At 39.5% G+C, this 16,282-nt stretch overlaps 1 protein-coding gene across 6 annotated transcripts in view; it reads left to right on the top strand.

The window, feature by feature from the left end:
• The window catches only part of LOC146002385 (uncharacterized), a 132,679-nt gene that overhangs the window by 91,041 nt on the left and 25,356 nt on the right, over positions 1 to 16,282 (top strand). For 4 of the 6 annotated variants that reach the window (XM_083140131.1, XM_083140130.1, XM_083140129.1 and 1 more), the window contains exon 2: positions 1,020 to 1,117. In XM_083140131.1, the coding sequence (XP_082996257.1) occupies positions 1,064 to 1,117 (54 nt within the window). In that variant the 5' untranslated portion in view covers positions 1,020 to 1,063. Of the gene's footprint in view, positions 1 to 1,019; positions 1,118 to 6,561; positions 7,016 to 7,661; positions 8,274 to 16,282 lie in introns of those variants that run through there. The other 2 variants (XM_083140132.1, XM_083140133.1) reach the window with 2 other exon arrangements.

Here is a 16,282-nt window from a genome sequence, read left to right as displayed (position 1 = left end):
GCAAGTGACAAAAATGGTTGAAAATACAGGGATATAAGTAGTAGCAATACAAGCTATCCGACGACTGTGTTTATCTACTCACCGGATACACATGTAATAGTTTGCAACTGTGAACAGGGCAGTATATTAGCTACTGATTCATAATTAGATTGTTACTGTGGTTGTACGTGTTTTAGCCATAATGTAACAACGTGAACCTCGGATTCATCCGTTATCAGCACAAAAGTACCACAGGGCATCTGGACACAAACCTGTAGATATCAACCTTGCAACGAGATTTGCAAATATGTAGCTGGGCGTAAACAGCCACATGTAAGCTGTAAGTTCAATAAAATGTATTCTCGTTGATATTTGACATATAGGCTGAGACTAAATCCGATATTGACACTTCATTTTGAATACGTTTTTACCATTTTTCATACCGTTGGTTCACTTCACCCTTCCCCTGAGATGACTGCTGATCGTCTGGCTGGTAGGCTATGATGTTCGGTCTACTTGACGCATTTCTCGATTCGTTTTACATCTAATCATGTGATTGGTAGTTTGTCAATTTTCACAAAATTTGTGTGTTCCTTGCAACCCTGCCGTGCGCTGTTTCGCTGCAGGAAATTACATCACAGTTACGATCAAATGTTGTGTTGGGTTGCCAGCATCCAGGCGGCAAAACGGTCTTTTTTGAACGACTGTAACGTCGAATCGACGCACCAACGAGAAAAATGTTACTGAGAAAAGTTGTTTGTTTTGATGTCCTCTATACGAATCTGTGGTCCGTGGGCGCCATTAAAATGACACCCTGTATATATATATATATGTCGAGACTCGAGACGAGGCCGAGACTTGGGCTTCGAGATCGAGACACTCACTCACGAGACAAGACGAGATACTACGCAGCCTCATCTCATCTCCTTACCATCCCTATCTTTAACCCTTTTCCTTTTCAACATTCTTTCAGCCTTATGAAGAATTTGATACTGAATAGTGGAAACTGTTCGTTAAAATTGAATTTTCTTTCTTTTCAGATGCTGGTTGAGTGACCTCAGAATTCTATACTGAAACACACAAAATGGCGATCAAGGGGAAGCTGCTGTGTATAGTCGTACTGCTAATATTTCTTATTGTAAGTCATAACAGCAATGTGTAATTCAAGTGTAGCTTGTGAATATGTGTTGTAGACATAGAAACCAACCATTGAGTGTTTGGCAAGTTTTGCAACTTGCTCTCACGCCAAGAAGTGGGTTAGAAATTATGGAAAAGAAAGCGTCGAGTCTTAGACCAGGACTAGGAAGTTGGTCATTTTACATCGAGAGCTTGAAGACAATGCTAAACATAACAGTAATCCTTTACGTTTTGGTTAGAACTATAAAATGTATCTATTTTGAACTTGGGGAGTGGGGCACTTTTGGATTATTGGTCATTTTACACTATGTTTTGCAGTTTTTAAATGGCTGTTCTCTGTCGTGCATGTTTTTCCAGTATAACTTTACACGCACAGGTAAATAAACCCTCCCTCCACTTCTGGATATACGAAGGTAACAAAAGTGACGCAGTGTAACGAAGTATTGGTGCAATTACTCAAGGAATTTAGGTAACGTAGAAGACTTCGGTGGACAGAAATTGTAGCATGCAGTGGCGTGTCCAGGATTATCGAAATGGGGGGGGGTTATAAACACATTTTTTTAGTAGTCAACCCTCATTTTGCCATATTTTTCTGCTTTTGGTGTTATTTTTTGGGAATACTGCACCAAAGGGGGGCTTATGACCCCCCCCAAACTCACCTTGGGCACGCCACTACACTCATAAAAGATAGAAGAGTTTACAGGAAACCTGACGGTAAGGGACCTGTAGGGAGGCCAAGACGACGATGGAGCGACAATACAAGGATGGTGTCTATCCATTCAAAATGAAAATGCTTTAATTGAGAGTCAATATTCGTGGGAGGCAAAAAAAAGCACCCTGCCGTTCACCTTGAGATACAGTGAGCGGCAATAAAAAAATGGAACAGCTAGATCCTGAAATACTCGCTTCCCTGCAAGGCGTTGTGTGTGTTGCCTAACTCTACGGCGGTGATAGAAGTTGCCATTGAAAGTTTGCTATTAAAATCCACGTATCATCGTGGAGTTATGCAACACACATAAAACCTTCCAGGGAAGCGAATATTTCAGGATCTAAGTGTCCCATTTTTATTGTCTCTGACTGTACTGAAGGCAGAGAGCGTGTTGTCCCCTCCCAAAATGGGCGCCTATGACTACATATACTAGGTGTACAAATTCATCCTTGGGCTTTTTTAAGGAAAGAAAATGCTCATCCATAAAAAATAGTCTTACATTTTAATTGGCCATTTTTCGAGCAGCTGACGAAGCTTCTGGCGATAGAACGACGACGGTTTAGTCTATAAACTCAACAATGCTACTTTCCACCTCTTGAAGGTTTTTGAAGTGAGAATCCGCTGGGTGATGCAACAGGTTAATATGAAGAGGCCAGGTCAGGGGAATAAGCTGTATTAAGCACAACTTTTCAATCCAATGAATAGAGCGTATCTTTATACTCCATGAGGCCTTAAAAAGATCGCTTCGCGGGCTTGCAGCAGACGACAATATGGGGGTGTGTCTGCGAGAACCAATCAGGTCCGCGAATGAGCGAGCCTGGTTGCCACAGCTAGCTCGCTGCACCCTTCTGGAAGGGTGAAAGACCTCTGTCTCTTGCTACCTTGGCCTGTTTGTTCGGCTGAGGAGCAGACGACACGAGAGTATCGGCAACAGTGTGCGAGCGACGTCTGCTGTTAGCCCGCGAAGCGTTCTTTCCAAGGTCTCCTGCAGTATAGTTGTTTTTACCATGTGCGGCCTGGCATTATCATGCAGCAATTACTGCCAAATCCCACTGCCGGTATATTCGCTTTCTTCTCAGTTTCGTTATTCAAACCAATCAGTTGACGTCGAGTTTTGGAATTTCGTTCAACATTTGCTCCAATTGTTCATCCTATACATCCCTTGGCTATCCAGGGCGCTTTTCCAGATTGAATAGCTGAAACTACTTCTTGCAAACACTGTATGATGCGACATCTTCAACCAAGGCCGACCAAAGGTCATTGCCTTCGCCTCGGCGCCATGTTTGTTCAGTTGATATGCAAAAAGCATGCAATGCCTGGCCTGCTGATTCTCGTATAACATTGTATTCACTGCTTCTTCTGCATGTTACGTCGTCTGCTACTGCTTGTCTGACAGTTTATCCTTTTAGATTGGTATCAGAGTGCACAAACATGACTGGGAGAGTTTCAATTCGAACAATCGCAACGGTAAAGTATAATAGGTTAATAATTTATGTGCACACCATGTTCACATATTTATGGTCAAATGTTTCACATTTATTGACCTGTGAATAACAGCTTTTCCTGGTTTGTTTGTTTGATTTATTTTACTTCGCCTTTTCTGCCACTTTTGGCTAATTTGCGAAGATGCGGATGAGTGATGATATGATAAAATTGATGAAGGGACGCTCACATACATCCATGCCCAGGCCAGGATACGAACCCAGGGCCCCTGGCGCCGTAGCGCGATGTGCTAACCACTCCGCCACAGGAGCCGGCTAGCAGCTTTTCCTTAGACTCGTTTGTCTAGTTTAGCAATGTCGGAGAGTTAGTTCGTTACTAAAGTGGGCCTGTGAGCTGCCGCATCAAGAAAGCACTCGTTAATGTCAAGAACCAAAGTTTCTTCTAATTCTTACGTTTGATTTGTGGTTAATACACGTCATATGATTATGTATCCTTGTTAAATAGTAATTGATTGATTGATTGACTTGGTGTTTTAAGTCTACCTTATGCACAGAAATGCTAATTGGGACTGGACCTACAGTTTAAAGTGGGATCCGAACCACTATGTGCCTCCACCGGGTATCGAACCTTTAAATAGAAATGTTTGACGTTCAAATGTCTTTTTATTTTCAATTGTCTTCGGCTTCGAAGCCGAGCGTCGTGGTCTTAGTGTTAGGCAACACGCTGCGAAAGGAAAGATTGTGGGTAAAAACTCCAGGTAAGACATTGGGGATTCTTCAAGCCTATTCTGTCACACATCTCGTCAGTTCAACTGTAGGGGTAGGAAAGCGAAGTAAAATAGCTAAAACACAACACAAAAATGCCCCTTCACGGTTCTTTACGAATGCCTGAGAAAAAGGAAAAATAATTAATAAACGATCATATACACATACTAAGTGCTTACTAATTAAGTACACTAAAACTGACATTGAGAAAAGGAGATTGGTAAAAATATATTTCTGTGACGTTAGATAATAACAAATTCTAACAGAAAAAATTGACACTAATAAAATAAGTGGTGAAATCTGGAAGCAAATACAATGTTGGCTATTTTTGCATAGAAATTGGCTACAATTTCAAAGCACATCTCAACAAAAAGTTAGAGACAGTTTTGTTACAGTTTGCCTGTCCAAAATAGCCTACTCTTTCTCTTCTCTGTCATCTTTATTTACTTTTAATGATTGTAGCAGTTGTTCCGTCTTTTTATTTTTTTTATTTTACTGTATTCAGTTCATTTTTAATTGTAATAAGTTGCCTTCTGTTGGTCTCTTGCATTATTCTCCATAATTTTAACCACATAGGACGCGGTTGACTTTATTCTGTTTTTTTTTTATTATTTGTCATTCACAAGTATCCATACACATCATCATATATTTAAAGAAAATCTATTACAAACTTAAAAGTGTCATGCTTTATTTAATACTAGCTGATTACCCGGCGTTGCCCGGGTATTTATTTATCCCAATCTTGTATTAGACAGGAAAATGATGATTTCTAACTATAGTGTAAAATGTAAGTAATTTTAAATGTGATCGTGAATGTCATCAATTAACTTAGAGACTCCGAAAACTGTGGATTCGACACTAATCTAGGTCATTTGTGGCATTTTATTTTTCTCCCCCTCTCACCCCGACCCCCCATGCCGATAGGTGATGAACTTGGAGTTGAACCGCATTAGGTGTCACGAAAACTATGGATTCCATTCGCAACACAACCTGAATGTTAGACAATCCGAGAAACACTATCGTTGTGCGGATGATTGCATACAGTCACGGATGTCTGTTTGTGCGGAATTTAATATCGGTGATTCTCGATTATTTTTACATTTCACCCCTTCCCACCCTACCCCTAGGAGTGCCAGGGGTGTCTTACCCCCACAGTATTTATTTCCAGATTGCAAGTGATACGCGTATCAAGTTTGGTTGAAATTTCTCCAGGCGTTCGAGAGTTATGCCGGAACAAACAAATATACACCCACACACATACATCCATCTTTATTATCTAAAAAATATAGAAGATAAAATTTTATATATATATATATATATATATATATATTTGTTTCTCTCATTTGGTCAATCTACGTTTTTTCAGGCCCATTAAATTGTCTTATAAAATAATATCATCCATTAATGTCTAATTTCTTCACGAAAACTTCAAAAGAGTCATCGAAATAATTTCAAGTTCTAAATTCACTTCTCTATTTTAAAAATAATATCAATCTTATACTTTTTATTGCACACTACTCATAATGTATTGTTTGGACTTTTAACCATTGTACTTATTATCATATTACTACATAAGACAGAGAAATATATTACACCCAAGTTCAGCGGTGAAAAGTCCAAACACTAGATGATATGCAACTTGAGATCACGCAGTGCACTCTGGAAGAAATCGGGCAAACAAATTCACGTGTGCGCCTTCTTACAGCGAGAAAACTTGCATTTAAGCACTTTACAAACTTTTCACAATTTCTGTAGGGTTTCGGAAAAGGTAAGAAGTACGCATTTCTCACATGACCACAATAATCATGCCTTTGAATTACTTTGAACTGTAGGTCCAGTCTCGATTAGCTTTTCTGTGCATAAAGTGGGCATAAAACAACAATTCAATCGATCAAACCATGAATCACTTCAGCAAAGACCATACGCACAATGCTTACCCGGCATGTTTTCAACGTAAGATCTGATCTGTTTGCCCAAAGAATGGTGATTTTGCGCAATGAATTGTGGTGGTAGTTGTTCGCTATATATAAGTCCATTCATCATAATCAAATTAATAAACTAACACTGATTAGCTACAGAAAAGATAGTTTTTATGTTTTAGATTTGTTGCATTTTAAAAAAAATATTAATATTATATTAATATCCGTAATGACTTTACTCGCAAGTTACTTAATACATCAACTACCAAACCCAACATAAAACACTAAATATGTTCCAAATTGATTTAGGTATTAGGTAAAAATCGTGAATGTATGCTCGACCTTATCTGTTCAATTTTCTTCCGCATTCGCTTTCAAAGAAATAAAAAGGTAAAGTTTTCTTATGAAATGATGTGAGCAAATACATTGTGAATAGTATAACGTTTCAGTTCAATCTCACCTTTACTTCAACTGCTTTGCCATGTTAGAGAAGCACACAAGACAGTTTTCCCCGATATATCCAAACACTACCCTATCTTCCGATATACGTGCGAGTTTGTCAACTGCAATGTTAGATTTCATGTTTAATATATTTTACATTTGGTTTCAGAGCATGATAGAAAGCAGGAGCACAGGGAAGAGACAAAGTCCCCCACCATCAAACGGAAGCCAAATTTTAAAGGCAATTATGGTGTTGTTGAGAAATTTTGTTTTTGGTGCATTCCAACTCCTAGGATTAGAAGAGGGCTTGGAAGATGTTTTCAATGGCTTTTTTGTTCCTCCAGGTTCAGACTATGAGTGAAGAACATAATTTGCATACATTACAAATTAAGAGTTCAGAAACTGAAATGAAACATATCAAGATCTCGACTATAATTACAAATATTCTAGTCATACATGTATAAAAATAAGCAACGTATTACCTTCTCTTTTGTGTAAGAAAATTAATATTAAAAAAATAAACGGGTTCTGGTATTTGTGTTTAAACTATCTTTATCGAACTGTTTCTTTGTTATTTGTTAAGCAGAAAGTATGTTAACTATTGTTTTCCATTCGGTAACACAATAAATAAAATACGCTTTTTTAAAGAGAACAAAATTTTATTTTCCATTGAGTACACTTTATTAAATTATACGATTAGTTGGTGCTCCCAAGAAATGTACCCAAGAGATATTTATTTTGTTCTTTCAAACAAAATCGTGTTATAAATACTTTAATTGTTACACAAAACTTAAATTCTAAACTTAACGTCAGCATTTGCAATCTATCATAAATAGAAAACTTCTTGAAATTACATCATTTCCCGAATATATATGATATTCGATAAAACACACACATTCATTTCGATAGGAAAATCATATATTAGAGCAAGATTAAAGTTGTCATTGAATATAAATGGATCATATTGCAAATTAACATTTTTATGGAATCATATTGAACTTGTCTTGCATGTTTTTTGCAAGTAAATTCGTAGAGTTCATTCTAATCTGACTGGCAGAAGATACTTCTTGTCTTGAAGTCAAGCCCTTGCAATTAATTGTAGCACTGAACAACAATAACTCCAAGAAAATATATTCTTCCGTATTCCTCGTTCCTGAAATACTGTACCTGGTTGTATCATTACAACACCTGAACTCACTCCACCTTATGGTTGTGGTATGTTGGCGAAGATTTACAATTGAAGCTAATTTCATTTTGTTTTGTTTTCAGAATCTCTCGCATTGTAGGCATTTGCTTGGCAGACAAAATCCACCTCCTGTATCGCCAGCTCTCGTTAACCAACTATATCAGGCTCTTGTTGTGATAGTCCAGCGAGTACTTTACGGGTTTTTCCAGGCATTCGGCGTGGAAGAAAATCTGGATGACTTTCTTGGTGGACTCTTTGTGCCACCGGGTATCGATGGGAAAAAAATTGGATGATTTTCTTGGTGCACTTCTTGTGCTACCGGGAAGAAGCATCATCTTGTTTTGTGTTGTTCAGTTTCCTCTTGTTGTTCTCTACTTTGAAATCAGAGCAAGACATCCGTGCTGAAACATTCAATCTGCCTTGTGTTCGAGCAGAAACATCAAAGAAAGCCATTATGTGGTGCCATCTAAAGGAGAAATATTCAATCGGCAGTGTCCTCTGGTTGAAAATTAAAATGCATAATGGTCATGGTTCCTCATAGGCACTGTTCCTATTGGTTTTCTCGTCTTCATTATGAGAGTATGTTGAACCCACTGGTTGAACTTGAAAGTATGCTGTATGTGTTCTATTCATTTATATAAATACATCATCGCATTTCATTTATAATAAATGATTATTATGTGATATTTCGCAATCGGGCCAAAAACCCATAATAAAATTGCATTATATTTACTTCTTAGTTTATTCCGGAGACCATGTAGGCTAAGCAAACTTCCGTGTGGTTTACATACACAATTTAAAAGAAAAATTACCTCATCTGGACTGGATTTAAAAAAACTACAAATCACTTAAAGTAAACGAAACTTGGTAATTTCTTCATTTTAGAGCCCTTCCTTCTAAACTAAGAGAACAAGACGTATCCTATCATAGCCATCCATCAAACTTTTATTCTTAGCAGCAGAAAACTGAAAACAGTAAGCTACCTATGCTTACTAGATCCTTTGCTGAAAAATTATTCTACTCTACTTTAAAATTCTAGTCGAAGATTTGACATCAGGTACTTGGTTATTCAAGATAATAGAACTTGAAGAGATTAAAAAAGGCTTGTGACTTTGCAACATGGAAGTCTGAGTTACGACTATTACCTATAACAAAAATTATGCATACACACACAAGGATTTATCTTCATTATTATAATACTTTGCCATCGTCATGTTAAGAAGTGAATACAGTTGTCAAAATGCATACCGAATATAGATGTCAAAATTTTGATGGTAATGGAGTTTTGTAGCCTTAAGACGTTGTCCATTGCTTTTCGTTTGCGCACTGTATCGACTCAGCACATCATCTTCCCTCAGAGGATGGACTACGATTTTCTTTCCAATCGGTATGGACTATGGTGTTTTCCGAATCATCAAGGCAGATGGAAAGAAAAAAATAGTTCACCTGGAGATAAGAGACGCGCATATAAGAGACCGACTCTAAATCTAAAGTAATTTTACACTGAAATTTCATACTAAGTCCGAAGACAACAATAGCAGAACACGGGTTTCCACAAGACATTTTACTTGACATCCTCTTATTGTCTATTACTTCACACGTCTTCTTCTGGCTAATCGCGGCGGTGACGAATTGTGATTAGATGAATTGATGAAGGGACACTCACGAACTAGTCCAGTACAGAATTCATCCGATGAAAATTTACCAAATCACATGTTTATTAATTTATTCCTAATGTGCAAAGTCAATTTCTAAAATTTGTCTTCCATTCTGCATATTATTTGTGTGTATTTTCATACCGAAAAACTGTACTTAAAGCTTTGCATTTTTCTGTAATTTCAAGCCACATTTTCCTGGTTCTCAGCTATGGCAGTTCTTACCTGATGTCTCTTGCAATGCTTTATTTGCGTAAACAAAGTTAGTAAACTATTCATTGAGTACTATTTTCACCAAACAAGGCACAAAAAAATCAAGTATAAAGAGCGCATGACACTGCACATCTGACGTAGTTGGGCAGGATAAAAATGATTTGGTTCCGTTCAGTGATCACATTGGATCCGGTTTCAGCCGAACTTTCACACTGGCGTACATGCCGAAAACGGCAGAACACGCACACCATGTAAATATTTGTTGGCATTCACCAGGGCCGCCGTTAGGGAACGCGAGGCCTTGTGAGAACTATATCCGAGAGGCCTTTGTGATATGTAATGTTAAAATATCGGTAACATCCGCAAAATTCTTCTCTAACGCCAACCTAGTTATTAGAAGTGTGTAAGCAGGAGCGCGCGTTCGCAGTATAGCCATTTAGCACCAATAAAATTTAAAATTTGGCAACCAGCTTTTCTTAATGACTTTTGCTGATTGAGGCCTTGTTTTAGTAATACAAGCTATAGAAAAAAAATATCCTGTGTGTTCACAGCCATGTAGTGTAAATTTACCCTTCTTGTTGATATGTACTTTTTCTGCCAGAAAACTCACTAAATACGGAAAGAAGATCATGACAGCCAGAGCCGACCTTAGGGGGTGGTAACTCGGGCACTCACCGGAGGCCCGGCGCTCCAGGGGACACCGCGCTACATAAAAATAATAGTTTGTGCGAGGTTTTTTTTTACGAGTTTATAGGATGCTAGTGCTTCCAATTAAGTAGCTGACATAGCCTGCATTAATATCTTATTTTGACATACTTAAACATGTCCAATATTACTGAAATCACAAGCAAGGTAGCTACTACATTAAGATAGTGTTCGAAATATTTGTATCAAAAATACTTAACATATAAAAAAGAAGTAAAGTGCTCCCCTGTGCTTAGCCCCACGCCATGAAGGCGTATAGGGGGTGTGGGGTTAACGCCCCACACTTTCTTGATCCGGCCGTGAGTGGGGGGTGATGTGATCAGCATCACGCCCCTGACCGCCTTTACCCCCCCAGGGTTTCCCCCAGGTACCCATGGGCGCCGGGGCCGCTTCCAACTTTAGAAAAGTTCCCGGATTTGAACCGGCCGAGGATCGAACTCGGGACCTTTAGCATGGTAGTCAGACGCGTTACTGACTGAGCCACCGCGGCCATAACATAACATATATTGTTTGTTTACTTATAGAATGAAATATGATAAATATTATTTTATGGAAAAAATGCAAATTCACTACAGTGTCAAAATTCAATGAAAAGTAAAGAAAACAATTATGTTATTGGATATGATTAAATATTGCGTCGGACTACCATGCGAGAGACCCGGGTTCGATCCCGGCGGGGAGAACCGGGATTTTTTCCACCTGTTCAAGCGGCTCCGGCGCCCACCCAGCGTCGTATAAAGTGGGTACCTAGAGGAAACTCTGGGGGTAAAGGCGTGCTGCTGATCACATCATTCCCACCTTCGGCCGTGATCAAGAAAGTGTGGGACCCTAACTCCACACTCCCTATACGCCTTTATGGCGTAGTGCAAAGCACAGGGGAGCACTTTACTTTTTACTTTACTTATTAGTTAAAGTAGCAATATGATATTGAACATTCCCGGTTTTGGAAATAAATATAATGAACGTCATACTAGAGGTACATGAGATTGATTGAGTGATTGGTTTGTTGTTTTAAGTCCACTTTATGCCCAGAGGGGCTAATCGGTACCGGATCTACAGTTTAAAGTGGGATATAAACCACTATGTGCCTCCACCGGGTATCGAACCCGGGACCTTTTGATTACAAGGCAACGGCGTACATCAGAATGAAAACGAAATGAAAATGTAATAGTGTTTGCATTATGATTGTAGGACACCTGTACTTCAGACTAAAGAACAAAAATTTTTTAAAAAAAATATTATACGTTCCGCGAATAGTTTATGCCCCAGGCCCCGTAATGCAAGATTATGTTCTGCCAAATCAACAGTCCCTGTTGCTCACAAACAGTTACATTTTTCCGTAGTCTAAATTCAAATTCGGTCCATTTTTTAAGGCATTGAATTTGACTTTCTGATATTTCATGGTTTTGTAGTCGGTAGCTTAAATGCCTCCAATCATCGCAGCCTTCATTTGCCATCATGCCCATTGCTCACACTTCTTCCCAAACAGCTTACAACAAAAGCAGAAAATCTTTCCTCCTCGAGTACACCAACCACCTTCTGTCGACCGTTTCCCCATTTTACATAACACGCTTATAATGTCCAGGTGAAAAGTATCGATTATCACCATTAATTGGGTAATCATGATTTATGATGCGAATAAGGGCCCTTTTGAATGATTGAATCAAATTCGGAACTGTTTTAAAACGGACGGCCACTCACCTGGATCTAAGAGCAGAGTCGATCTGTCACCTGGCTCAGAAGATGAACATGAAACATACTCCTCCTCGCTATTAGTTCCTACACTTGGCACCTGGTTCACAGACGAGCTACATTTAAGGTCACCGCCACCACTTGCACACACATGACTTGGAATATATCGTGAACACAAACCGTAACACGACCATCATCACCATCAACACTAACACTAAAACACTTGACGTCAAGTGTATCTACATTATTTCCGTCTATCGTGGCGAAATTTGAAATGGAAACTGTATTTACAGGCAGAAAGATTTTCTGGAAGGCACCCTTCTGACTTTAAAAACGCGTCCATTTTCCCCCTTTGGAATCCAGATTCAAATTTACGAAATTTGTCCCGTTCCCTAGACATTCCTACGTATAACCGCTATTCTTCACATCCGCACGCACTACTGTGTCAAACAAGAATGACTTGAAATTTGTTGACACTTTGGTTGTAAAATCTGGCAAAATCTTCTATTTCATCTGTGGGGGCAATACTCGTATGCCGACCCAAGGTCCTTTGACGTTTGACCTACACACCGCCTGCCTTGAGAGACCTGCTTCTGAAGCCCCTTTTTGGAAATGGATGGAGTTGTAAAGTTTGACGTCAGAGGGAGGAAAGGGCGGGGAAGAAAACACAGTACACCCCTGATTAGAAAGTGAAACTTGTGTAATTCTTGTTGCTGTATTAGTGTCTTCCTTATGATTTATTTTTCTAGGATTCTCATTTCGTATCTATATTTGAGAGATAAATACTGTCAAGTACAGTGAACCCCAATATTAAGGAACGGATATTGTTTTGCACGTTTCCTTCCGACGAGAAGTTGTGAAAAAATATTGAGGAGACGAATTTGGCGTAGCAAATTATAAATTTGTCGTTCATTTTTTTATGAGAGTGCTGTACAAGCGCTATTTACAACCTGAAGTGCTTGGAATATCACCAAATAAGGACTTAAGATTGACGACAATCCTGTGTTCCGAATTGCTTGCCTAAAAAATCGGGAAATTACTATACATGCAGAAAAGCTCAAATGAAAACACAACGAAAATAAATTCTTGCAAACTGAGGTTTGCTTAAATGCTGCAGTCACATTTCAGTGCATAAAAGTGTCAGGTAAATTATTGATTGTGTCAGCACACTTTTCTGCCTCTTTAGTTGAATCGTAACGATGAGCACGAATGACGCTTATATAGAATTGAAGAAGGGAAATTCACAAAGGAACATCCAAGCCCACGTCAGGATTCGAGCTAGTGCATTTTTTGAGAATTAGATATTTGAATAGTAGGAATTAGAAAATGGGATGATAAGAGTCAAGCAAAACGAACTGAACTTATCTTTAATCTCGAAATACTTCACAGTAATGCTGCTACAAACAACTCCGTGGCGCAAGAGCCATCTTAGGGGCACAGCCTGCCAATCAGCTTTTCTTTGGGTGACCTTGGTGAGCGATCGAATCCCATCGTCGCTACTTTCTGGCTTTTGAGACTGGAGCCCGCTGCTGGTTCTTTTCAAGTAGCTCCTTAATTGTTCTCACGATGCTGGGTTAACACAGAAATTTTGAGAGTTCGTACTGGGAATCGAACCTGGGCAGGACCACTCGCACCAAACTCTAGAGTGCTAACCAGTAGACTTCGCGGGAGCCCTCTTCACAACGCTTAAATTTATTTCTTTAATAACTTTCTCCTAATATAATCTAACCACCATTCATCATCGTCGGCACGATCATTCTAAAAACAGAGAAATGCATTTTATATCCTTTGAGTGCCTATTTGCCTACTTGATTCAGAGGTTTTTGCTGACTACAAATCCGCACCCCAACTCATTATTCTCGAAAAAAAAAAAAGCGTTACGTGCTTTGCACTAATGGAGCATCAGACACTCTGTAGACTGTTTCATCTTGCCGTTAAAGACACAAGCTGCGGTTGTAAACACGAGGGGTTGTAGTAAATAGCCCAGGGGACCTTCAAGGTTTTGATATCGACTCTTGTTCTCGTCTTTTCGCGGAGCGGAGCACCCTCAAATTTGTTGTCCCTCAATTTCCAGACAAATAACCATTTTTTGATGCCTGTCCTCGGTCGAACATTAGGCAGAAAATCAGGGAAAGTTGGAGTCACAATTGTTCTTGGTTCCTTGTCGGCGAATTTTCACTGGTGGCTTGACAAGGAAGGACAGAGTTGTCCGTTACCAGAAATACAACTTTGTTATGACGCAATTTTTCTTTTCACAACAATATATTTTTCTTCCTTCTCTTCGAGTGCACAAGAAATGAGCAAATAATTGATTTGGAAGCGCGAGAGCCCCCTAATGGCGGCCCTGGCATTCACACTGACTAACTACTCGGACGTGGACGGCACAGTTTCACCGAATGGAGCCACATCATCGTCCTCCCCCCCCCCCCCCCCAACACACACACACCGTATTCGCCAGAAGTGTAGTGCTGCGCGCTCTTTATACTTGACTGTTAGAGTGCGCGTCAAATCTCCTGCATATGGCCTTGAACGACTGAACAGCACCAGCGAATCACGGACGTGCGGCGTTGCCTAGTTCAGAGGCTGTTTCACCTCGCTACTAAATCGTGTACCTGGCGCTCGGATATAAATAGATTATTTCAAGTGTCAGTAGTTCAACAGATGGAAAGATAATGAATTTGCGAGTATGTACGAAAAACAAGCGTGATTGTAGCTTATACCGTTCCCTCTGTAGAAGCAATGTTATTATAAACGTATTTGCATTGTATCCTTTTTGCTCTCCCTTCGTTCCTGTTGCATTCTGAAACTTTCCGATTAGCTAAGGGAACAGGGCACGTTCGTTCCCAGTGATGGCAGAAGAAGTTGACGAGGATACCGTCATTGTTCGTTTTTTCTTCTTCATGTGTTTAGTGGGTGTGTGCAGCATGTCGTTGAGTAAACCAAGTGGTAGTGATGGCGAGAGAAGAGGGGAAAATACAGTGTTGTACGAAGCCAGGCACGACAGGTGATTTTTCAGGTGTACAATTTTTTTAAAAAAAAAGTGTTCGAGTGACGAACAAAGAAGTAAAATTGACTTTAAGAAGTGCCAGGATCTAACAGCTCAAGCGTGTGGTGTGAATCAAGCTACCGTTTCTCGGATATGTTCGGGGGCAAAACAATGTGGATCGGGGCCTGCTCCAATGTTTCAATAACCTAGACTAGAAAGCACATTAACATACCGAAAAGAACGACAAATTTAGATGACTTTGAAAAAAGACGTAGTTCGTAGAACAGTCTTTGAAATTTACGATCGTGGCGAATTTTCTACTACCAAAAAGATAACGTACTCTTTACGGGACAAAATATCTTACAAAGGCTCTACAACTTCCACCTTGAGAATATTGAAAGAATTATGCAGTCCCTAATCAGGCATGTTCTTTTCTCCCATTATGTTTATTATATGTTATATTATCTAATGTTCCGTGCTCTCCGTGACAAGGTGTTTCGCTCGACCACGCTGTCTCTTTCCGTGTGAGATTTCGACATGGCACCGCTGCAGTGCGCTGCTATTGGCTATCGCCATATGCAGGAGATTTGACGCGCACTATAGTGTTGCTCAGGCAACAAACAAAAGTGCAACAATGAGAGGTTGATTGACTTGTTTCACGAACGTAAACCATCAATCACGAACATTAACGACCGGATAGGGGGACAAGGGGACCACGGCCCTCCTGGAAAATGAAAGTCAACAAAAAATTATATATTTCAAACATATAATTTTATACAGTCACAGTAAAATATGTTGATTATTGCGATGGCGTTGCAAGAACATAACTTCAAACTGAAGTAGTATTTTTTGAGAAAACAACACTCTTATGGTGAGAAATGTGCCTCCCCCTCCCCCCCCTCCACGGAGGACGTTTATGATCAAGAACCGCCAGAAATCTTAATGGCGTAAATTGCAGGTCAATGGAAAAGCACCAACATTATAAATAACGTTTAAAAAAATTCTGGTGATTTGAATAGATACAGGATGTGGGTTTGATCTAAAAATTGATTCAATTTGATTAGATTAGATTTGTTTTATTTTACTTCGCTTTTTCTTACACTTGTGGCTAATTGCAAAGATAAGGATGAATGGCGATGGCATGGATAAAGGACAAACACAAAGGGACAGCACACAACACAGATCCCACGGAGGATTATATTGGCCATGGTCCAGTCGCCAGAGCATAGTTAGTCTGAAACAATGCAGTCCAAGTTGTACTACATGGAAGGGACATTGACGTTTGGGTGCTTACACCCCCGAGTGATTTGAGAAAGGGTCAACTCTCCAACGATATATGAACGTGTGACCCTGGAAAATTTACAATGGTCCTGGATAGGGCATGGATGAGCATGTTAGTATCATTTAATCATTTGTCCCAACCGTCGTGATTAGCTAGAAGAGCAACTGTTGA

This window comes from Lepisma saccharinum, chromosome 18 (assembly GCF_977018435.1).
Source record: "Lepisma saccharinum chromosome 18, izLepSacc3.1, whole genome shotgun sequence".
Taxonomy (NCBI): Eukaryota; Metazoa; Arthropoda; class Insecta; order Zygentoma; family Lepismatidae; genus Lepisma; species Lepisma saccharinum.
Note: the sequence above shows the minus strand (reverse complement) of the source record. Positions and strands in the feature narration are given on the sequence as shown.